Source organism: Tachysurus fulvidraco, chromosome 23 (genome assembly GCF_022655615.1).
Source record: "Tachysurus fulvidraco isolate hzauxx_2018 chromosome 23, HZAU_PFXX_2.0, whole genome shotgun sequence".
Classification (NCBI taxonomy): Eukaryota; Metazoa; Chordata; class Actinopteri; order Siluriformes; family Bagridae; genus Tachysurus; species Tachysurus fulvidraco.
The window spans coordinates 6380446-6404150 of NC_062540.1; the positions used below are offsets into that span (position 1 = coordinate 6380446).

At 37.1% G+C, this 23705-nt stretch overlaps 3 protein-coding genes across 5 annotated transcripts; all 3 read left to right on the forward strand.

Annotated features, from left to right (window-relative positions):
- Positions 1–1278: 1278 nt before the first annotated feature.
- Positions 1279–12360, forward strand: camk1gb (calcium/calmodulin-dependent protein kinase IGb). Of its 2 annotated transcripts, none has more exons than XM_027145298.2 (13): positions 1279–1399; positions 3363–3474; positions 6622–6747; positions 7035–7109; positions 7632–7770; positions 7878–8001; positions 8103–8178; positions 8671–8783; positions 8895–8973; positions 9358–9445; positions 9689–10017; positions 10282–10383; positions 11525–12360. In XM_027145298.2, the coding sequence occupies exons 2-12, from the start codon at positions 3389–3391 to the stop codon at positions 10346–10348; spliced, it is 1302 nt and encodes a 433-aa protein (XP_027001099.2). In that variant the 5' UTR covers positions 1279–1399; positions 3363–3388; the 3' UTR covers positions 10349–10383; positions 11525–12360. The 2 variants fall into 2 exon arrangements, with proteins under 2 accessions (XP_027001099.2, XP_027001098.2); XM_027145297.2 differs by lacking the exon at positions 1279–1399 and adding an exon at positions 1413–1737.
- A 3774-nt stretch (positions 12361–16134) lies between these two features.
- On the forward strand, positions 16135–16783 carry g0s2 (G0/G1 switch 2). The gene has a single exon (XM_027145302.1). The coding sequence runs from the start codon at positions 16163–16165 to the stop codon at positions 16496–16498; it is 336 nt and encodes a 111-aa protein (XP_027001103.1). The 5' UTR covers positions 16135–16162; the 3' UTR covers positions 16499–16783.
- Positions 16784–17747: 964 nt separating this feature from the next.
- On the forward strand, positions 17748–23632 carry LOC113642035 (transcription initiation factor TFIID subunit 8). Of its 2 annotated transcripts, none has more exons than XM_027145299.2 (8): positions 17748–17946; positions 18519–18678; positions 20758–20856; positions 21117–21179; positions 21324–21448; positions 21608–21755; positions 22766–22908; positions 23161–23632. In XM_027145299.2, the coding sequence occupies exons 1-8, from the start codon at positions 17899–17901 to the stop codon at positions 23299–23301; spliced, it is 927 nt and encodes a 308-aa protein (XP_027001100.2). In that variant the 5' UTR covers positions 17748–17898; the 3' UTR covers positions 23302–23632. The 2 variants fall into 2 exon arrangements, with proteins under 2 accessions (XP_027001100.2, XP_027001101.2); XM_027145300.2 differs by lacking the exon at positions 17748–17946 and adding an exon at positions 18289–18425.
- Positions 23633–23705: the final 73 nt, after the last annotated feature.

A 23705-nucleotide genomic window follows, 5' to 3' on the forward strand; every position in this document is an offset into this window, starting at 1 on the left:
AAGGTCTCTGTAATTAAAATACTGATGCTGTCAAGACTGTTGAATAGAAAAGAGATTCAAGCATGAATGTAAACAGTTCCCAGGGGGTGCGGCAGAAAAGCATTTGCCCTATCGTAGGTAGGCTGCAAGTTCAAATCCAATGGTAAAATGGTAACCCATTTTAACCATTTCTTCCGAAGCTCAATGCGTAATGGAGAGAACTGCAAGTTCATTCATGAAAATTTAAATAGGATAGTGTAAGACACACAGAACATCAACAAACATCTCTATTCACATCACTAAATGAGAAGTATCTAGAGAGATCTATGTTTAGTTTCCAATCTCCCTTCCTTAGCAACATCAAACATACACATTTGTAATGAACATGTTCACATGGGTTTATTGCATTTAACCCTACAGTAACCTCACTAGAGACACTGCTTCTGTAGGATGTTTATGTTTGTATGGGAAACCTCCTGGGATCTTGTTAAGATGCTTTTTGCATTGCTGGGTGAATTTCTATCTTATGTACACGGTTTCTAGAATAAGCTTCAGAATCATCACAATGTTGACCAGTAGAATGAATGAATGAATGAATGAATGAATGAATGAATGAATGAATGAATGAATGAATGAATGAATGAACGAACGAATATTACAGCACAAAGATTCTGTTCTGGGTAGATAGCATCACAATGAACCAAACAATCTTTACCATGCTTTGTGAAAGCCTAAAGTCAGCATACCTGTATGTCTCTAGCGACAAACAAGATTAGGAACATTTATACTGCCATATCAGTAAGATGGCAAGATCCAGTAATGCTTTGACTGCATAAGTTAATATCCTGTCCAAGTCTGTGCCAACTCACCTGTTTGTCATTGTTCACCTTCCTTTACTGACAGTAGTCTATGTCCTAAATCATCAGTGCCTGGAAATAATTTATTTTTGTCGTTTGAAGAAATGAATTATCTGGGCAGCAGAGTGGTATAGAATTTAAGTACAAATAAAATTAAACTGAACTAAATAAAGAAGTTATTCAAAAAGAAAGAAAGAAAGAAAGAAAGAAAGAAAGAAAGAAAGAAAGAAAGAAAGAAAGACAGAAAGAAAGAAAGAAAGAAAGAAAGAAAGAAAGAAAGAAAGAAAGAAAGAAAGAAAGAAAGAAAGAAAGAAAGTTGACATAAGGAACATCTTTCATTCTAATAAGTTCATTTGTCTCTGAATGGTATGAACATGTCATGCTTAAACACTAACCTGGTACAAGTGAACACAACTGAGAGAGTGATGCACTCCCCCTTCCCCCCACCCCTCCCCATCCAGTCTCTGCCCTCGTTTACGTCTCTGCCTTCCACTGAGGCAGTCTGTCCGAAGCCTTTAGCAGGAGAGGCAGAGCGGAGCATCTCATACCCCCCTCGGCTGTAGGTAAGTTAAAGCTGCACATAAGCTTCTTTCCGCTTCATTCATAAAGCAGTGAGACTGGTGCGAGCTGCAAGTTAGAGTAAACGCGTCCCTTTATCATTGTTAAACAAAACGCAGTCTGTGGGTAACAAGTTGTGAGTCTCGCCTGCTGTACTGTACGGTACTATTGCACGGTCATGCGCTCCCGTTGCACGCAGCTGCGTGTCCCATGTTCGTGTCGCTGAGATCAGCGCATCGGTTGCTCCGGTTTTCTCGTGCTGTCTTCTCTCCCTGCTGTCCCTGTTGCCCCTGTCTACCCGTACTAAACTGCCCTAACACCTGGAGATCTTGCATACCAGAAGGTAAGGTCGATTAAATAAAAAAATATTTTAGTGAGGGTAATTTACGTATGCAAACATAAGTAATAGTAGTGTTTAAACTAATATGGAATACATATCTAGTGAATAAACTATGTTTTTATGGCACTGTTAATACACAAATGTATGTATGCATGTATGTATGTATGTATGTATGAATGTATGTATGTATGTATGTATGTATGAATGAATGAATGAATGAATGTTTGTATGTATGTATGTATGTATGTATGTATGTATGTATGTATGTCTGTATGAATGTATGTATGTATGTATGTATGAATGAATGAATGAATGAATGTTTGTATGTATGTATGTATGTATGTATGTATGTATGTATGTCTGTATGTATGTATGTATGTATGTATGTATGAATGTATGTATGAATGAATGAATGAAGTATGTATGTATGTATGTATGTATGTATGTATGAATGAATGAATGAATGGATGAATGAATGAATGAATGAATGTATGTCTACATGGGTGTCATACTGAACCGTGTCATACCTTCTCCTAGAAAAAAAGGGATATAAAAAGCATATATTTATGCTCTAGAAGTTCGGTGCTATAAATTGTACAGCATGTCATAAAGTAAACTGAAAAAATAAAACATATAGGCAGTGTTCGATTAGGCTTAACTTTGGCTCACATCATGTAGAGTTTTCCAAATAATAACACCTTCTTTTTGTTTACAGGTAACCCAGTTCCTGTCTATTTGCTTACTGAATTAAAATAGAGTAAACAAAATTTAAAAAAAAAAAGAAACAACTTTTGTGTTCACATAATATCACATCCCTTTAGTGTCCATACTGTTATGCGGTAGCTATCTGTTTGATGTCCTGACTTTGACCTCTTGACCCGTGGAGGTTAATTCCTTTGGGGTTAAGTGAATCAAGATTCTTTACTCTGTTATATAAGAGAAAAGAGGCCAAGCCTTTGGACACACCAGGCTTGTTAATTGACTTTTAATCCTTTCCAGTTCTTTCAAGTGTAGATAGGCTAACCCATTTCCATCCATAAGGAGTTTAGTTTCTCTGCACGTCATACTATCTCTTGTGCTAAAATAGAAGAAATAGGTGTGATAAAATAAAAGAGACGTTTGTGCAATATCTACTTCATTCATATATCTGATTTAAGCATTGCTCTTTAGGGTGTGCTTCATATAAATATCAACTTATGAATGTAAATTTGGGCATGGCATATTTATACAAAATGAAAATAAAAGGCTTGATAACGGGAGCTTGTTTTGAGGATTATTCATAATTGTGCTGAAATCACTGCTTGGTTTGATGCTGTATAACAACTTCATAAATCAGATGCCGATTTCTTCATTGTTTATTCTTTGGGCTCAATTCTGTACATGTGAATTCTAATTGGCTAATAAGTACCAACATCCAAGAGATAGGACAGCTAGCTGAAGAGCTCAAGAAATTATATAGAAAAAAAAAATTCATGGAATATTAGAAGTTGTTTCCAGTCCCAACCAACATATAATTCTGATGCTCTCAATCTCTGACTTCTGTTTATCTTCTCAAACTGGATAAGTTAGCCTTTAGATTACTAGGTTGGTACAGTATTGATCTCTGTGTCCTATTTCCTGTGTTGTAGAAATCCCTGGAGACGCTTACACTGAAATGGGTCGCAAAGAGGCTGACTATGACTGGAAGAAGAGCACTGACAACATTCAAGATGTGTTCGACTTCATAGAGGTGCTCGGATCGTGAGTACAGTGTTTTAATAATTATTCCCATAACAACAGTACAGCTGGTATTATTACTGTTTGTTTTGAATGAATGAAAGTTGCACGAGCTTCTCCATCTTCAGCTTACACAGACATTTGAAGATTAGTCGTTTATTCACAAGCTTAGCACACGCTCAATATAGTAATCCATACTGCAAATTCTGTTGCAGTAAAATAGCAGGCTTAAATATTATGATAGGAAACTAATAAGACTCGAACTCAAATAAAAAAATAACTATAAAACACACCTAGATTAAATTTTGTAATGAAATAAAATATTATATATTAGGATCTAAATGTACACAGTATGTTCTGTTACACATTATATAAATATAGTATATGTTTAATTAGCATCTTGTTGTCCAAATGTCTCTTTGGATCAAATGTATCATACAGGATACAGCATCATATTCTATGGCTAAGGATCCGTGTCCTCGGGTAGTTTAAGAACCATGGGTTCTCAAGCTTTTGATAGTTAGGGGTCCATTTAACTGTAAAATACATGCTCACCATCCACTTTAATAGAAACACTTGTACACCAGCTTACATACAGTGTGTTATTATTCAATCAGCCAATCATTTGGCAGATGCACAATGCAGGTACTAGATGGGTGCTTTGAGCATTTTAGAAATGGCTGATCATTTGGGATTTTCACACACAACTAGACAAGTCTCTAGAATTTACACAGAATAGGTGAGCAGAAAAGCATCTTAAAACACACAGCACATCAAAGCTAGATGGGATCAGCCAAGAATGGGAGTTGACGTTTGGTAGTCTTTAGCTGTCTAGTTCCAGGATCTGTGCTCATGACAGCCTCACCTGAAGTGGTCTTCTTCTGCTGGAGCTCATCCATGTAAAGGATCAATGTTTTGTGCATGCTGAGATCACCACAGATGTATAAGTGATTATAAGTTACTATATCTTTCCTGTCAGCTTGAACTAGTGATTTTCCTCTGATGTCTTGGGTCAACAAGGCATTTCCACCCACACAACTGATGCTCATGTAATGTTGTTGTTTTTTTTTTTTTTTTTTTTTTTTTTTTTTCAAAAAACACTTTCTAAAAATCTCTATTCTCAATTTCTGAAATACTCAAACCAGACCATCTGGCCCCAAAACCCATGCCACACTTACAAAATAATAAAAATTTTTCTTCAGTTTGGTGTTTAATGTGAAACCTTACTAAAGCATTTGGCTTGAATCTGCATCTGCATGATTGTATGTGCTGTGGTTAGTCACAAGATTAGCTAACTGTATAACAAAGACTTTTCTCATAACAGATTTATTAATGAACATCAATAATAAATATTTGACACTTTTTATTTAAATGTGTACAATTATAGTAAAACACTGACCGCCTGGTTATGGACCATGGACATCTGCTGTGGCTGTGAACCCTACTGGACCCACTGGCATAGACAGAACAGATGATAATAAAATTAACAAAAGTTAATAGAAACAGGGCATTGAGCACTTGAGTGGACTTAATTAGACTGAGGATTCAGGCTTTTTATTAAAAGTGTATGCATTTGAATGGAATGTTGTGAAACTAATTGTCCAAATTTGTCCAATTAGCATCGTCCAAAGAATTACTAATTATACTTCTTTATTCTTGGCACAGAAAGAAACAGCAGTTTTCAACACCCTCTACATTTCCCTCTATTCTCAGAGACAAGTTGCGAGAAATGGAAGACTGTGATAAGCTGGGCGTATTTAACTCTGTGGAATCAGGATCACTTTCAGAACACTTAACTGTATAGAGAGAGTTTTACTTTATCTATCGGCTCTCTTAATCGAGTGGCTGGGACAAATTTAAATTAGTGAATTACAGTCTTGATTATAAAACTAGTATGAAAGCCTTCAGAACAACATAGCACTGATATTCAGTACATAATTTTCCTTAGCAGCGTTTGCATCCATTGCAATTATCCCTGGAGCTATAAAAATGAAGGCAATGAGACCAGTGAGAAATGCTTTGCCTGAGGGAGATGACCATTTCCTGTGAGAAAAACAACCTGAACCAAATCCCAATATCCCTCAACAGAGCACCACTGAGGATGTGCCACTGCATAATGTGGTGCATGAGATCGCAACAAATTTGTAGCTACGATTGAGACGTATTGTCATCATCGGCTCTCCTTTTATAAGCCCTGAGCATTGTGCAAAATGAATGGTCAACTCTATGCATGTATTAATCTATCATGCCAACATTTATAATTGTACCGCTATAATTACTGACTGTAGTGAATTACGGTCTCAGGGTTTCATACCTTTTATATTCAAAGATAAAATTGCAGAGGCAGAATTTCAGTAACAGAGAGTGTGCTGGCCTCAGAGGAGCTCGGAGGCGGCAATTAAAAGCAATTCTGTGATGCTCTGAGTTATTCGTGGAGGTGTGCGTTTGTGGGGGTGAGCGACAGTGTGAGACAGGCCATTGCAAGTGGGGGTCATGCAACAAAATAGTTTTTACACTAAGTACGTGTATTATCAGGATTGTAAATGAATGAGAAGAGTAAGTATACAGTTAAAGCAGTTCTGTATATACTGTATATGGATGAATTACTGAATCAGAATGAATGAAATGAATCTGATCTGTTAGTATAGAAACTGGTACAGGTACAGATTTCCAAACCACTAAAAAACAAGAAGGATTTGATCCTTTCTTTGAGAGCTCAGCGACCTGTTCGAAGCGCCACACCTTGGATACCTGAGCTGTTACTATTTCCGTTGTGTAGGGGATTGTGATGCTTAATCCCCTGCCAGGACATGTACTGTATTCCAGGTTGCAGCTTTTAACAGTTAGAAGGCACCGAGAACAATAAAGCTATTGCTATGGCTCTTATATCGTCAACAAGCCAATTCACATTTTCCTTAAGATAATCACTTATTTAAATCACTTCCAAATCCAGTCACAAACGGCTAGGTGTTATGTAACAGATGCATACTGAGCCTGATTGAAGTGCAAAAGAGGAAGGGCATTAAAAGGTCATAAGCACATTCTCGTTTAAATTAACCTTTTTTGAAGCAAAAATATATCAGAATGCTTATATTATATTCTCTATTATATTCTCCTCTTGTCAGCGGTGTTAAACCGATAAATCTTAATAAGCTCATCTCTGTCTCTTAGGGGAGCGTTCTCTGAGGTGTTCATGGTGAAGGAAAGGAAAACAGGAAAGCTGTTTGCCATTAAGTGTGTGAAGAAAAAGAATAAAAAGGACATCAACTTGGAGAATGAGATTGCTGTGTTAAGGAGGTAAAGTGTAATACGAAAGACTCCAAACGTAGGGGACGATGTATGGCAGCACTATATGCTTGTGGCTGCAGCAGTAGATGTTCATAGATGTCCACAATCAATGTCTGTCTCCATGTTAAAGTCCATGACAACCTTGCAAAAAAAAATCAAATTCGGAGGACATGGTTGTTGGTAAAAGTGTTCATTTCCCTTACGTTTGGAGACTTTTTGGACAACATACTTGTGTGTAAAAAAATGTATATAAAAAAGGTCACAGAATAACCAATTTATTTCTGAATCTGTTATAGGATTAAACATGAAAATGTTGTGGGGTTGGAAGATCTCTACGAAAGCCGCACTCATTACTATCTCGTCATGCAGCTGTAAGTCGTGTTTGTGCCTACAATCAAGGCAAAAAATCTAAATGGTTTAACTAAATGTGAATGTAGTTAATACTACAACATATTGTACAACATAAAAAAATTATAAAATGCGGTATTTTGGATTGATTTGTATTTTAACAGCTAGCTATAATCCAAGATCATTCAACTAAGAAACCAAATCAATTTATAAAATCATAGAGATTTGAGAGACTTGGACAAAAGTGACTAATGAGTCCAAGGGTTCAGAAGCACCGTTGCATTATTCATAAGATTTATAAGTCTTAACCCTACAAAGAATTTCTAGCAGCTAGACAGTCCACCAGATCTGCATGAAAACTAGACTTTAGAATTTTGCAACACAAAGCAATTTCCATCAAATACAAATAAGATATAAATCAATAAACATATAAAACATAAATTAGAATTTCATAATGCATTTATCAGAAGTAATGCCCATCTCAGCCCATACCTTCTACTCATAGCAGCTATTATCTAAAACATTTTGTCTTCTTATTCTGGCAGCGTTTCAGGTGGTGAGCTTTTTGATCGGATCCTGGACCGAGGTGTGTACTCAGAGAAGGATGCTAGCTTAGTAATAAGGCAGGTGCTCGACGGAGTTAACTACCTGCATAAGAATGGCATAGTACATCGCGATCTAAAGGTACACACACAATGTCCATATTTTTTATTTTTTAAACTCATCTAAGCTTTGAATCATGTCTGCTTCATTTCCTGCTGTAAAGCACAATATCTCTTTTACCTCTAAAGCCTGAGAACCTGTTGTACTACAGTCCAGATGAGAAGTCCAAGATAATGATCAGTGATTTTGGACTTTCAAAAATGGAGGACAAGGGCATCATGTCCACAGCCTGTGGTACCCCAGGCTATGTGGGTAAGTAGGCCATATGACATTTTTCTTTTCAAAGAACAAGACAAAAATAAAAGTGTGTAAAACTTGTGCTGAATATTGATTGTTTTTCTCTTTTCTTCTAGCTCCAGAGGTATTAGCTCAGAAGCCCTACAGTAAAGCAGTGGACTGCTGGTCTATTGGAGTCATTACCTATATACTGTAAGACGTCTATCTTATAATTTTGCTATTTATGCTAATAATAGTATTAATAATTTTGCTATTATTAATACAATTTTTACTGTTAAATCTACGATACACATAAAACACACTAGAGTTTATATCCCCCATGGGACCTATTACTGTAGGCTTCAATTCTATTGTATGTTGGTATTGAAAGATAGAAATGAAGGTTCGTGTCTTGTTAAGAGTTTAATGACTTAAATACAGTGTAAGTAACAAGCTGTTTTTGCCATGTCATTGAACTCTAGCCAGATTAAAATCTGCTCTTAACTTGCTCTGCTTAGTCGCATGTGAAAGACCTCCCTCTAGTGGATAATGCTAACACAGACATGCTACAGTATACATTTGCTCTAGAAAATTAAGAAGAGGAAATTAAACAGGAGTGTTACAGCAAAACAGCTAATTTCCTATTAACGTTTCTTTTTGTAACATTTGTTTGTAATTGACTTGTTCAATGATGTGTCTCTGCAGTCTCTGTGGATATCCTCCTTTTTACGAGGAATCGGAGACTCGTCTTTTTTCGAAGATCATGAAAGCCAAGTATGAGTTTGACTCTCCCTTCTGGGATGACATTTCAGATTCTGGTGAATGTCTTTTCTTTTTTCTCAATTTGGAAATTTAACGAAACTGCCTATATTTATATATGCAAACATACATATTCTTCGAGTTTACTGTTTTTGTTTTGTTTTTTCCAGCAAAGGACTTCATCCGCAACATGATGCAGAAGAATCCTAATTTGCGCTACACTACAGAGCAAGCGCTGAGACATCCATGGTAAGATACAAGCGTTTAATAGAAAATTATATAGCAGTTTATTCTATCCCAACTGGGAAGTGACTTATTGAGTAAACAGTGCACACTGAGCTTCCCGGCACACTTTATAGTCTTGTTTCATCAGTTATATCATTATTCATCTGTACATGTTCTTGTGATCTCTACATGCAAATCTATGAACTTGTCCACTTGCATTTAGGGTTATAATAATTGCTTCTTTGCATATTTGTTTACAAATAAAAGTTAATAAAAGAGCAAGCTGTATACAAGCTATATCTCTGTCTTTTATTCCATGTTATATATCTAGATTTGTGTACATGTATGTATATAAATTTGTTTAACACTGTGATAAATCAAGAAATTTGTTTCTGGATTTGTCCTCAGGATCATCGGGAAAACCGCCCAAAATCGTGATATCTACCATTCTGTCAGCACGCAGATCCAGAAGAACTTTGCCAAGTCCAAGTGGAAGGTAAAAGCACCCAGTCTCTTAAGACTAATTAAAGTTTGCCTTCTCTGCTTTATTTGCACTGGGGCAATTCATCTGATCTCTGGCCTGATTACACAACACAGCTTCAGCAATGGTCCTTTCGTATGCCTCAAGCGCTCATAAATATGCCCTCTGTGTGATTTTTTTTACCAGTCTGGACCTGTTTTTTTTCTTAGTTGTAGATTAGGAAGGTTATGTGACAAGTTTTATATTTGTGTATTCCAGCAAGCATTCAATGCTACAGTGGCCATCAACCATATGAAGAAGCTACAGCTTGCGCACGGTGAGGCATCGGCCAAACAGAGCCTGAAACAGATTCAGCTGCCTGACATTAAAGTCACTTCGATGCCTCACCCTGAAGCAACAGACAACCATCCAATCCATGGCAATCAAGAACCCAACGGCAACATACCTTGCGGTCATATGACATTGCCATCTGTTTCCTTGGAAACAAAAGCTCAGTACCTGCTGCCGAAGGTCAGCCATAGTGTTACGCTCACAGTCACTGAGAAGACCAAACATGTGTACCACTCTGAACCAGGAAACCTAAATAGGTACTGAGCTTTACCAGTTCATGCTGATGAAAAAATATCTTTTCTTTTTACTATATAATATTTATTGATATTCTTAAATGATCACTAAATCTGTATTTCATTTGATTGATCTTTCCAATCAAATTCATTCTACACCCATCCCATAGCGACATTATATACTGAATTATGATATATAAAATGAGTATTGGCTCATGTCAATTACACACAAAGTAGAAAGTGTGAATTGTTTAGCGATTCAGAAATCATCTCCTCCTATTTGTACAGGTATGAGAAGACCGGCACCAATCGCAGTGTGGAGAAAATTCAGACTGGTGTCTGCTGTGTCATGTGACTGGCCTTTGCAGCATTATGAGTGGACATAATTAGGTAAAGCAAATACATTTGCATAATCTTTTTCCATTTGGTAGATGCTTTAGAAGTGTCTCTCTGGTGAGTCCTAATGAGCAGGACCCATTCAACTGTGGGACTAGTAGGAATATAAATCATTAATCTTCTATAATTGTATTCTATACAGTCAACATGTTCAGGATGAGCATCATTGTCAAAGATTACAGCAAGAGTTCATTTTTTCCCAGAATAAACTGCTGCTACACTTTAAACTGCTCCTCCATTTTAATCAAAACACATTAATACGAAGCCCGTATTCATAAAGATTCCAAGATTCAAAGGAGAGCTCGTAACTTAGCTTAAAAGTTTCTAACTAGGAATCTTAGCTTAAGTGTGATTCATGACAAATCTCATAGCAACTCAAGGACAAAGCTGTACAATACTGTACAAGCAAGGACAATACTGTACAAAAACTTAGAGATAAAAAATCTTAGAGAGATTATATATATATTTTTTATGTAGTTTACATTTTCATGCCAATATGGCATTTAGCCTTTGTTTCTGAAATGTTAGCGTATCTATAAATGCCATAGCAGCAGGGAAGAGATGGAAAAAAAAGTGTCTGAAATGTTATCTCTGATGTGATTCGTCACAAAAATAATCCCTACATGATCTAATCTGGTTCATTTTATTAACTCACTATCATTATTAAATATTGTATATTTAATACATTTCTTACACTTCTCCCATTTTCTCCTTTTACAAAGAAACTCTTAAACCTCTTAAAAGTCCTCCTCACTACTCCTAACACTTTTTGACCTTAACAACTCTTTTAAGAGTTAAGATGCTTTATGAAAAACTTTTATCTTTACTATGATCATCTCTTTAATTTTAAGGGGAAACACCAACATTTCTACACTAGATATTCTAAATATGGGCCCTGGTCTTTTTCCACTCTACACCTGTCCAGTTTCAGTCTGCACCCAAATTCATATTCTTGAATTTCTGCTCACTGCTTGTAAGAAGTGGTTCGATGAGTTGTTTTATTTATTTATATGTATTACATGGTTTAATGGTCACATGTACACAAATTAATTTTTACTGTATTATATAGTAACAAACTATAATTATATTAGCAAGTACTTCTCTCAAGGACAGCTTTGTGTTTGTGTGTTTTCAGATCTTTGACCTGTCTTTTGGCCACTGGTTACTTGAAGCTGGCATGCTTTGGGGTTTGGCTCCTTTGGGATATGGAGTGAAACTAGACAGCTGACTTGTTGCGGTTTCACCAATGTATTGGAGATGAGAAGAGTGCCTCCGTATCATCATATCAATGACCTACAGTACCCTCTGAGAACAGAAGAACGTTCTTAGGCACCTGGTGGTATTATAGCACAAATAGCTTGTTCCTCGGGGCTGATGTAAATCCAGCCCTGTGTATTCTATCTATAAAGAGCAATCCATTTTATCCATAACTTGTGTGCTTCATATTACATGGAGAGTATTGGTGATGCGATATTTGTATTATTTATTTCCTACTAGTCTGTAATTTGCTGTGATATTTAACTCTGAATTGTTTAGTCCCACCTCTGGCTTATGTCTCGGAGGAAATACTAAATTTATTCAGTAGGGTTTAAATGCTCAACCCAGATGAGGAGACTGCAGTTGGCAAGATCCCACTAACCACTGCATTAAAGTAATATTTAGATTTTGTTTCATTTACTTAATGTACCTTAGGGACAAAGTTTATTTTTTATAAGAAATATATGTATATTATGATTATTATGCGTGTTGTTTGATAATAACCTGTGTCACTATACCTTTCAACATAACAGAATGTCTTTCCTTTTTTTGATAATAACAATTTGCCAATGTTTTTGGGCTTTTTGTATATAGTTCTATCATTTGAGACATAAAGAGTGAATAAGTGTCCTAACATTTCAGGTTTGTGTTGACATATTTGACATCTACCTATTACTGTACATTATACAATGCAACCCTTACGAATAAATACAATACTGTCTTTCCATGTATTGTGATAATTATGTGAAAATGAAACAATTTTCCTTTACTAATTAGACCTTAATGTAAGTACACAGATGTACTTGGTATATGGAATGGTATACATAATAGAAATCTAGCTTTTTTTTATTTTTATTTAAACAGTTTAATTGTTATGACGCGACAAAGAAGCACAAGGAAACTTCTACAGGCAAAATGTAACACACAAAATATGTCAGACAAATGAGGAAACCCAAAGTGACTAGTACATGCTAGATACATTTTCATTTATGGCATTTACTAGATGCCTTTAACAAGAGCTACTTACATTTTTATGCACCTGAGCCACTGAGAGTTAAGGGCCTTGGTCAGAGGCTCAGCAGTGGCAGATCAGTGGACCTGGGATTTGAACTAACATCCTTCAAAATTGGTAGTCCAACACCTTAGCTACCGCACCACATCCCAACATTTTTTGTTAAATGTAATATGTGATACAAATGCATGTAATACATGTTATTATTAAGTCCATAGTTGGCTGGGAAATGTCAGACCTTTCTCTTGTTTAGTCCCACCTCTGGCTTGTCAGACAAAATCCCTACACATTTGAGTGTGTATTTGGATTGTATTGGAGGGTTTTTATTGGCCTTCCCAAAGGGGGGTGGGGTGGGGGGTGGGGGTGGGGGGTGTGCTGCTGGCAGAAATGATCTAAAACTGCAGTATGCAAACAAAATCAATTGATAAACCACTCAACACTCTGAGCAAAAACATTGCAGTTCTTACTGCAGCATCTCTCTATAATGCAGCATCTCTCTATGTTCACAAATAAAAATAGTATGATCATTTACAATTACGATATATCTGAGTCTCAAACTGAAACCAGACATCAATTTCACAGCTGGACAGTTTCACAGTTTTTGATATTGATAAGGAGGTTGTGACTAAAACAAGCAAAGACTGCAAAATCATTCAGATATTTTAAGCTAAGTCTTGAGAAGTATTGTAGAACACATGAGTAATCCAAATGGCGACTAACATAGTTTCCATAATATAAAATAGCTAATATAATGCAACTTATATTGCAACTATAATGCGTCTGTATTATAACATTCTGGGGTACGTGGAGCTAGATTTGACATGCTGACAGTGGAAAGCCTTGAGGTCAAAGACCAATGGATTTTTTTATTTGTACCATGTGAAGAGAATTAATGATTAGAAAACACAGCAATGAAAGTGTATTTGGTTTATTTGGATTAAAAACATGTTGCCATAGTAACATTATATTACATTGTCTGGTAAATTGAAGGCTAGTTCACAGTAGCAGCTCTGGCAGCATGAGCCAAAGTTGTGATACATTTCCAGAAGAATTAGGTAAGAATGAAAACACAGACACATGAACGTCTCTGACCTCAATATCATTTCCCAAGCTTAAGTTTACTAGCATCTGTTCAGGGCACATGCTTTTATAGCACAGTAAAGAAGAGACTATTATCATCATTGTCAATCACCCATATTAAACACAAGCAAGTGTGAAACAAAGTCAGAGTAGGTTATGAAAAAAAAAATAAAAAGAAATAAAGAAATAAATTTGACGCCTTTTTTTTTTTTTTTGCTGAAGCTGCTCTTTTGTATTTTGTTACGTGCAGCCTGTGATGCTGTGACCATGCTTGGCCAGGTTTCTCAACTCTGTCTGTGCTTCTGGGAGACAGGCCATAGCACGGCTTAGTGCTGTGGGTCAGAAGTCACTGATGTGCTGCTGTCCGTGCAGCAGAAGCCATGTCTAGAGTAAGTCAAATAAATAACGTTGCTCAATGTCCCTCTTCTCTTTCACCTCACACACAAATGCTCACTCATTTACACATGAGTAAAGTTTTTTGGCAGACTTGATTTTACCAAATGGTTGTAAAAGGTCAACAGCACATTTGACATTTATATAATATATATGACAACTATAAAAATGATTAAAAGTACATTCATACGGTTTCTTCCCCCTAACTGTACTCGTATTTTCCTCCTGGTAAATTCTCTTTGACTGTAAATTCTATTCTTATTCTAGTTTTATATCATTGGTATTAAAGAACAAGTCACACTGTGTATGTGACCAATAACATTATTTTACCAATTAAATGAAATGCGTGTGTGCTAGATGAACAGTTGAAATGGTATCCTGCCATAGAGTACAGCTCTGACTTTGTGACATCTGTGTTAAAATCTGAATGAATAGTTGGTGGACGGTGTGTATGAGTTGCATGTCACTTTTATTAGAACTAATACAACTAAACACTAATGAATTGCCCGGCAACATATAAAGAGAACAAGGGCAAGGCAGCAGGTAAGCCACTGATCATTAACTCAAGATGATGCAATTTTATTGATCTCAGTATAAACAGAGTTTACTGACATTTTAATTTTACCAGCTTTGACACTGCAACTGCTGGCGGAGGACCCAGTAGAGTAAGGTTAACAGTTTGTCATCTTGCCCTAATTTGCCCTTCACTCCAACGCTTTGCATGGAATATCTCCTTTTACATACAGTACACACACTTAATGTAGTGTACCTAGTTATGTTACACCTTTTTAGCTACTACCACAGAATACTGCAGCCTCCTTATATTAAGAAGCTGTATGTGTAAAAGTCATTAAGCCTTTTTTTAATACTTAAAGATTTAATACACTCTACATCAGCACATTTGTATTATGGGTTTATATAACTGCCACACTAATCAAATCTGTATTGTACTGACTAATATTATATTACAATACTACCATTAGAAAAAAATACTGTATACCGAAGTTTACCTTAATTTAATAATATTAAAAATGTTGTATGAAATCCATGACTCCTAAATTGTACCGTAGGACTGTTAGTTTGTTTGTGTGCATGTGCGTGTGTGTGTGTGTGTGTGTGTGTGTGTGTGTGTGTGTGTGTGTGTGTTCCACTAAAACAAATACAATAAAAATGAACTTTGAGTCATCAAAGCTTATGGATATGGCAAAATCCGGTTATATATGAATATTCCATACATCGATATTTGTATGGATAAGTCTCTTCTTAGGCATTTTAGAGAGAGAGAGAGAGAGAGAGAGAGAGAGAGAGAGAGAGAGAGAGAGAGAGAGAGAGAGAGAGATATTGATTTTTATGCTTAAAACATTTAAGACAGTGATCCGTGTTTTGCACAAACTAGAATTTATTGATCTAGTTTGCTAGATCTAGAGCTATATATGGATGAAATGACAATAAAAGCTTCTTGATGTGACTTGAAAATCACATCACTATCTATCTTATTTAAGGGAACATCAGATTCACCACATTACTCACGTACAACAGAGTGTATCGTCACATGACCAGGGGATGAAGTTGCCTACACAGAGGTCACTCAAGTGACTAGACATGCAAACCCGATCTCTGAAGCACACAAAAACTTGCACAAGCATACTGGCAATGCTTATTTTTTCTAATGAATATTCATGATCAGTGGGTGTGGCTACAAAAGCCACTGGCCTTAAATATCAGCCGAGACAGCAGCTAGTTGTCTGTTGATACTTGGAAATAATCAAGAGAGATCAACTAAGATTCCACTTTTGTTTCAAATGTAAGTACTTTTTATTCCTTTATTTGTTATTAAGCTTATCTTTTCTAACTAACATTCTGAACCTCTCTGATCTGTGCTCAACTGCGCTAAACTGTGTACTAAATGCAGGATATATACTAAGATTAATGTTTATTTTGAATAGTAAAAGTAGTAGTTTAGATGAAGTAATGAGCTCTAACAGCATTTTCCTCCCTGACAGACACAACTACTGACCGATTAAAAACAAAATGGTGATGACGCAGGAGATCATTCCATTTGCGAGGGAGATGCTAAGTCTTCGACCAACAAAAGGTGCCATGAAGGTATATCTGATTGGAGGGACCTTTGCAGTCCTGGGCATCATGAGTGGAGTTGTGGAAGCTGCCTGTTCACTCTTTCCAGAGCAGGAAGAAATCACCCGTAAGACACTGATGGAAGAGACCATAACAGTGACGACTCAGACTCAAGAGCCTCAGACGATCATCCCAGCAGATGATGAACAGGAAGCTGAGATGGAAGACAAGACTAAGGAACTGCCCATGCCCAGGCAGCGGCGTATGAGTTTCAGGGCCCATGCCTCTTAAGATACACACTAACACACTGCATGTGCTGCCTGTGCACTGAGGGTTGTGTATGTCTGACAGAGAGGAAATGCAAAGTGCCTGTTGGGGTTGAATGCTGTTGAACAGCTTATATTGGGAATTCTGGGTGTGACCTGTTCTCAAATGTTACTTTGTAAGTTTGTTAAAACGATGTAATGATTTTCTACTGGCTGAATATTATTTATAAAGGATGTAACAAGTCTTTATTAGTCTTTATTAAGTGAGCTTTCTATGATTGCAGATCAATAAATTCTAGTTTGTGCAAAACCCTGATCATTGTCTTAAATGTTATAGCCTAAATCTCTCTCTCTCTCTCTCTCTCTCTCTCTCTCTCTCTCTCTCAGATATCACATGATGCATTCTGATTTATAAAATGCCTAAAAGAGACTTTTTCATACAAATATCCATGTATGTAATATTCATATTGCATATACAGAGCACCCATAAACACAACCAGCCAACCAACACACTCACACGCACGCGCGCCCACGCACGAGCACGCACAGGCTGCGGGTGATACAACGTGTGTTAGCCAGACAAAATGTTTTACTCACCCTCATGTTGTTTCAAACCTGTACACTGTATACTAATGTTCTACACACAAATAAAGACTTCTAAAGTATATTTATACAGCTATACATACATTTTAAGGATTATTATTACTCTATATTATAACTCTCCTAAATTAATTTTTATAAATCATTTTATATATTGAAAAGCAGACTGTAAAGCCAGGTAAGTACGTTCATTAAATTAATTGATTACTCATAAACTCACAATTTAAACGGAAACGTCACGTAGATTCTAGATGCACTAAAGCCCGCCTACTTTGAGTTTTGATTGGCCAGCTCAAACATTTTGTTGATAAACGCTGATAAACGCCGCTATAAAGCCAATGAGGATCGCTCTAATGTAACTCTTACATCTTTTTATTTATTTATTTTTTGTCGTCCAAACATTTATCCTAACATACAGTGCGTGCATTATGTAATAAATAATGTAAAATATAAGTGAAGAAGAGCAGCATTAAACATCCACAATTTGGGGGGAGAAATTTTATTCTTTATTCTATTTACTACATAGAATTTTTTTTTAGTAATTTTTGAGATTTGTAAATATAAATGCTTTAACCCCTTAATTTTCAGCTTCATAGTATTTATTAATCTTATTATCACGTATTAACCATATTTAGGACCATCAGTAAAACGGATGTTTTTAAGACTTTTATTATGGAAAGGACTCTTGTTTATGCACAGCCGCATTGGTACATAACGGAAGTCGCTATCGCTACGCTGTTGCAGAAACAGAATGCTTTAGCTTTTTGATAAGATCGCGCGGTCTTTCTTTATGTTGTGTTCAGTAAAAAATAAGTTTACATAGAGATGGCAGACCCTGCGGTGGCGAGCGGCGGATCTTTAAACGTCGGAATGGTAATTTAGTTTCCTAACGAGCCAGTGATTGTCAGATAGTTAGCTTAGCATGCTAGACAAACTTCAGCTAGATCTAGATATATACTGGTCGCGCATGGGACGTTTTTGACCCTTATCGAACATAATTAATAATTAATCGAATTTGTATATGTTCTCCAGCGAAGTTGTAAGCTTTTCTTCACGTTTTAGCCCCAGGTCAATCAGCTAGCTTGTTAAGGGCTAGCTTGTTAAGGGCTAGCTTGTTAAGGGCTAGCTTGTTAAGGGCTAGCTTGTTAAGGGCTAGCTTGTTAAGGGCTAGCTTGTTAAGGGCTAGCTTGTTAAGGGCTAGCTTGTTAAGGGCTAGCTTGTTAAGGGCTAGCTTGTTAAGGGCTAGCTTGTTAAGGGCTAGCTTGTTAAGGGCTAGCTTGTTAAGGGCTAGCTTGTTAAGGGCTAGCTTGTTAAGGGCTAGCAAGCGGTGTGAAGCCGAGAACTGGATGATGGTTGCTAGCAAGCTAAATATATTCAGCTCATAAGACGTAAGCTACTCGTTCAAAATTAACATCTAAAGTGACATTATTTTGTTTGCTTTATAGCGGACAAGTGGTACTAAACCAACGACAAATCCGGCTGAGAATTATTACCTGGCCCGACGGCGCACACTGCAGGTTGTGGTCAGTTCTTTGCTGACGGAATGCGGCTTCGAAAGCGCTGAGAAAGCGGCTGTGGAAACTTTAACAGAGATGATGCAGAGTTGTAAGTTACACTAAAAACATTCATGGTTAAACAGCACCATTTATAACACAACACGCCAACTTGAGTAGTGTCAACACACCGAAACAATGTCAGAGTGGTCACTTGTTGATAAGGGTAGCTTAGTTTCAGCTGCCAAAAAAAGATATAGTGACTAAAATAGTCACTCTTTATAAACATGGTGAGCAGAAAGGCAGCTCAGCTTGCACAAAACATTGAGGCTTGAAGTGGATGAACTACAAAATTAGAAGCCCCCATTAGGTCCCACTTCACTCAGGCTATCATGAGCACAGCTTTGCCCAGACTGGACAGCTGAAGACTGGAAAAGGTTCCCCCTAATCTTTATCTGCTTATTTTGCTTGAACCTGTGCCTATAATAGCCTCAGGTAAGAACCTGTTATCCACCTCAAGGTGTGATGTGTTTTTGCATTTAGAGCTGCTTTTCTGCTTACTGCAGTTGTGCTGATTTGATGTACTGTAGACTTCCTGTCATGTCGGATTCTCTACACACCCTCTATTAACTTTGTTTTTTTTTTCCACTCCATTTTATGTACTTTTTTTTCACTTATATTTTACATTGTTTATTACACAATGCACACGCTGTATGTTAGGATAAATGTTTGGACAACAAAAAATAAATAAATAAAAAGATTTAAGAGTTACATTAGAGCGATCCTCATTGTTGTGTAGTGCATCTAGAATGTACGTGAGGCATGCATCTGTGTGATTTTAATGCTCTTGTCACATTATTGGCTGATTTTGGAGTACTGCATAAATGAGATGTACAGGTGTTCGTATTTATTTGAGCATTAAGTCTGTTTTCAGGGGGAAGTTAGCTGGGGCAGTGGTAGCACAGTGGACTGGACATTTGATCAGAAGACCATGAGTTCAAATGACAAGCTGTCACTGCTGGGCTCATTTGTATTAATGAGAGAAATGTTAGTCACCAGCAGAAATGTCAAATTAGGCCTATGACGTGTTATCATTGCATCGTAATCATCGTTTCAAAATTGGGGTGGAAATTGGATAATGTTTGTATCCCTGCCGTTTCAGTATCACGATTAGTCCTGTTATCGACTACATTTTTTTTTAACTGCTGTGCAAAAACTGTACTTTGGAATGGATTTGACAGATTTTTTTTGTTGTTCATAAGAGTTGAATAACACAGCACAGGTTTTGTGGGGGAGCTTACTTCCATCACACGAGTGTTGCTTTGCATAATAAAACTTATAAAGCAGAGGCCAGAGCATTGTTGTTGGTGTTATATTCAAAATGGTTAACATCTTTAACATGGGCATTAAGTAATCAGTAAGTAGTTATATACCTGTAACATATTCATGCACTCACCATTCAAGTGTACGATAAAGAATAAGAATATACAGTGTTTAAAGCCTCTTAGTGGATGACAAGTTGTACAGAGCATGTATCAAAAGGGACAAAGTCACGCAACTGCATGTGTATAGTGAGTGTGATTAAAAGGGACAATGCGTGTAGGTACAGTGTGTGATTATGATAATCTAGTTAAGCTCAGTACAGACAGTATGCAATGAGTAAATTCTACATCTCTTATCGCCATCAGTCTGCCTGATTAGCTCTAGCATCTCTGCTGGAATTGAGTCCTGTAGGAAGGCAGGGTGAAAGATGAGGGTTGATGATGATAGTAATGTCGTAACATGTACACTTGCCTGGAACCTTTGTGATCAATGCAGTATAACCAGGTTACATTTAGTACATCTTAAATGGTCTTGTTAAGTGTAACCAGTAGTTAAGTATGTGGATAAGTATCTAAATCTGTATTTCTCACTCTTGGTCCTTTGAGTACCCCCTGCCTTGCACAATTTGGTGTTTTGCATGACCCAGTGCAGTGATATTCCAGGACCAGAAGTGAGAAAATGATCTAAAGTGACTGACTCAGAAACTTAATGCCCATGGCCTGTAGTGACACTTGGGGTTTTAGCTTCAAACCAAAAAAAAAATCAGGATAGTTGTATAATTATTTATCTGGAGAATTTGTGTGTTTCTGATTGTGTATTCATGCACTCAAATGATACAGATTCTGTTCTGTTATGATACGATTTGCAGACATATCTGAGGTCGGACGTTGTGCAAAAGCAAGCTGCGAGCATACTGCCAGAAGCAGCCCTACTCTCTCAGATGTGGTTATTACGTTGGTGGAAATGGGTAAGCAATGACCAGTTGCATCAATGCTGTGCACTATATGTAATGCATGTAATGTGCGGTGTACAAGTCAGTTAGGTTATTGCTGAGGTAGAGCAATGGGAAAAGGGAATCAAAGTAAAAACTTTGGGATAACGGGCAGGGAATTTTGAAAGGAAGTGGATTTATGTGGGGTTTGTGAGAATTTAGCTCTGCGTCTAGTCTAATATGACTCCCCAATGTGGACAATTAAAAATGGCTTTTCTCTGATCTAACATTCACAGGTTTTAACGTAGATTCTCTCCCCTTGTATGCCAAAAGATCACAGAGGATGGTCATAACAGCTCGTAAGTTACAAACTATTCACATCCTTACTCTTAGGTGCTTTTACTTATTCCAAATTGAGAAAAAAACTCAACACCAATTATATTTTGATTGATTTTTATTCTATTGCTGCTATCAGTTAAGTCATTTTGTCTGCTTTGCAACAGCTCCAGTGACAAATTCTCCAGTGATTCCTAAGTCTCTTGCTGCTGGACAAAAGCGGACACATCCTCCACACATCCCTAGCCATTTCCCAGAATTTCCAGATCCTCATACTTACATTAAAACCCCGGTAAGACGACAATGTGTGAAACATCATGTATTTGACTAACTGTAACGCAGGGCTAGATAAAGTGAAATTGAATTAGTACCCTATTTTTTAGGTAGTAGGTGATATTAAGAGCAGAAACGATGACTTTCTCCCCCCATGTTTTGGTTTTCTGGTGTGCAGACATTTCGTGAGCCTGTATCAGACTACCAGGTGCTGAGGGAGAAGGCAGCTTCCCAGAGACGAGATGTGGAGAGAGCACTCACTCGTTTCATGGCAAAGACCGGCGAGACACATAGCCTCTTTAAAGATGACCTCACTGCTTTTCCGTGTAAGGACAATGATTAAAAGTAATGGTGTGGATAAAGATCTGTAAGCTGGGTGGTCCTGTGGGATTGTGTCCATTTGAAGTGAAGATCTACACGAACTCTGCTTTGAGTTCATCTAGTACAGGGACAAATGTCATATTTTTTTACACTCTAGCTTTTAGGTATATTACAGTATTTTCCGCACTATAAGGCACACCGGATTATAAGGCACAGTCTCAATTACAGGGTCTATTTCTGTACTTAACCCATACATAAGGCACCCCGTATTATAAGGCGCATGCTAATACATACGGTCTACAAAAAAGGTAACAGAAGCAAAACAGTGAGTTTAGTTGAACTTTATTCTACTATTTAACGATACACACACATTATTTTTTAATCAATCTCCCACAAATCCATCAAAGTCCTTATCTACTGTGTTTTCTTAACTTGGCGCAGTACATTTTCTTGCTTCCTCCACTTCCGAACCATAGATACATTGATGTTGAATTCATTCGCAGCTGCTCTATTCCCATTTACAACCGTGTAACTGATAGCCTGTAGTTTGAATTGTGCCTCGTAAGCATCTGATTTTTATTGGCGGATGGCAAACCAACTTAAGGTGCATTTACCACCACCTACTGGACTGGTGTGGAGCGCATAATGGCTAGGAAGAAACTAATGTTGTTTTGTGACATACCGGTAGTATATAAGGCGCACGGCCGATTTTTGAGAAAATTTAAGGCTTTTAGGTGCGCCTTATAGTGCGGAATATACTGTATACATTTACTAGCTACTTTATTAGGGACAGCTAATTGTCCAAACTGCAGGTAAAGATTTATTAAGGTAATTAATGACGAACATGGCTTACATTTTTCTAAATACAATTCTAAATGAGCAAATCAATTGGTTTCTTTCTTTCTTTTTTTTAACGATTTTTTCCCCCCTGCACATTTGGGTGGTCAGATGTAAAATTGTGTGAAAAATGGTAAAAGTGTGAAAATATGGTAACGCCTTGCCTGCTTATTCTCAGTGATCGCAGCAAAGCCAAGCGCCATCCCATACCTGAGCACTCTACTGCCATCTGAGCTGGAGCTGCAGTCCATGGAGGAGACGGACTCGTCTGAGCAGGATGACCAGACAGACACTGAAAACAATGCCAACAACATGATTAGCGTAAGAGAATAACAACTCTCGTCTCTGTGCTGTCACTTTCAAGCACTGCGGTGCATGTTTAGATCATGCAGTGATGTTTAGCACATCTGACACTGAATTAATGAGTCTTTCCGACGTCAGTGTGTTTAGTATATTCTATAGATATCAGTTCTTTGTACATGTGTTGCCTTTGTACAGAGTTGTTCAATGTTGGCCCAATTCTGTGAGGAAATGTATTCATCACAATGTTCTAATCTGTTTTCTTTAATCCAGGAGGACTCGGGAACAGATAAGGAGAATTCAGTTCTGCCACCTGGTAGTAGTGTGCCTTCAGCGAAGAACAGTGAGGAAAACATGATTGATAACCCATACCTTCGACCAGTCAAGAAACCAAAAGTGAGGCGGAAAAAATGAACGGCAAAAATATATGGACAATCATGCAACGAAATAGTGTGAGAATAAAGATACTGTTTTATGGCTTGCATTGTGCCTCTGAACAGGAGAGCAAAAAATGCATCCACTGCGGCAATTAGGATCCATCTTCTCATTTAATTGAGACATTTACAGCTGGCTTTGGTTAATACTAAAGCTGATGCTCAACAACTGCAGCGTGTTTCCTAAAGGTGGGATATATGCATGTATATATCACTGTTTGGTTTATGCTTGGATTTTTCAAAAACAAAACATTTGTATGATGTATCTTTGTCATGTTTAAATGGATGAGAATAAATTACTCTCAAACATCTGTAAGTGTTTATATGATTTTGCCTCCCCTTGATTACAAGGTACAGTTTGTCACTTTAGAACTAAAATAAACA

What these genes read in the sequence shown, in the direction of transcription:
- camk1gb (XM_027145297.2), top strand. Translation starts at nt 1,605, where the DNA reads ATGTTCGTGTCGCTGAGATCAGCGCATCGGTTGCTCCGGTTTTCTCGT. An exon ending in GAGATTGCTGTGTTAAGGAG is followed by an intron (nt 6,748 to 7,034) that starts GTAAAGTGTAAT and finishes AATCTGTTATAG; the next exon opens with GATTAAACATGAAAATGTTG. An exon ending in GAACCAGGAAACCTAAATAG is followed by an intron (nt 10,018 to 10,281) that starts GTACTGAGCTTT and finishes CTATTTGTACAG; the next exon opens with GTATGAGAAGACCGGCACCA.
- g0s2 (XM_027145302.1), top strand. Translation starts at nt 16,163, where the DNA reads ATGGTGATGACGCAGGAGATCATTCCATTTGCGAGGGAGATGCTAAGT.
- LOC113642035 (XM_027145299.2), top strand. Translation starts at nt 17,899, where the DNA reads ATGGCAGACCCTGCGGTGGCGAGCGGCGGATCTTTAAACGTCGGAATG. An exon ending in GATCTTTAAACGTCGGAATG is followed by an intron (nt 17,947 to 18,518) that starts GTAATTTAGTTT and finishes TTTGCTTTATAG; the next exon opens with CGGACAAGTGGTACTAAACC. An exon ending in GAGGATGGTCATAACAGCTC is followed by an intron (nt 21,180 to 21,323) that starts GTAAGTTACAAA and finishes GCTTTGCAACAG; the next exon opens with CTCCAGTGACAAATTCTCCA.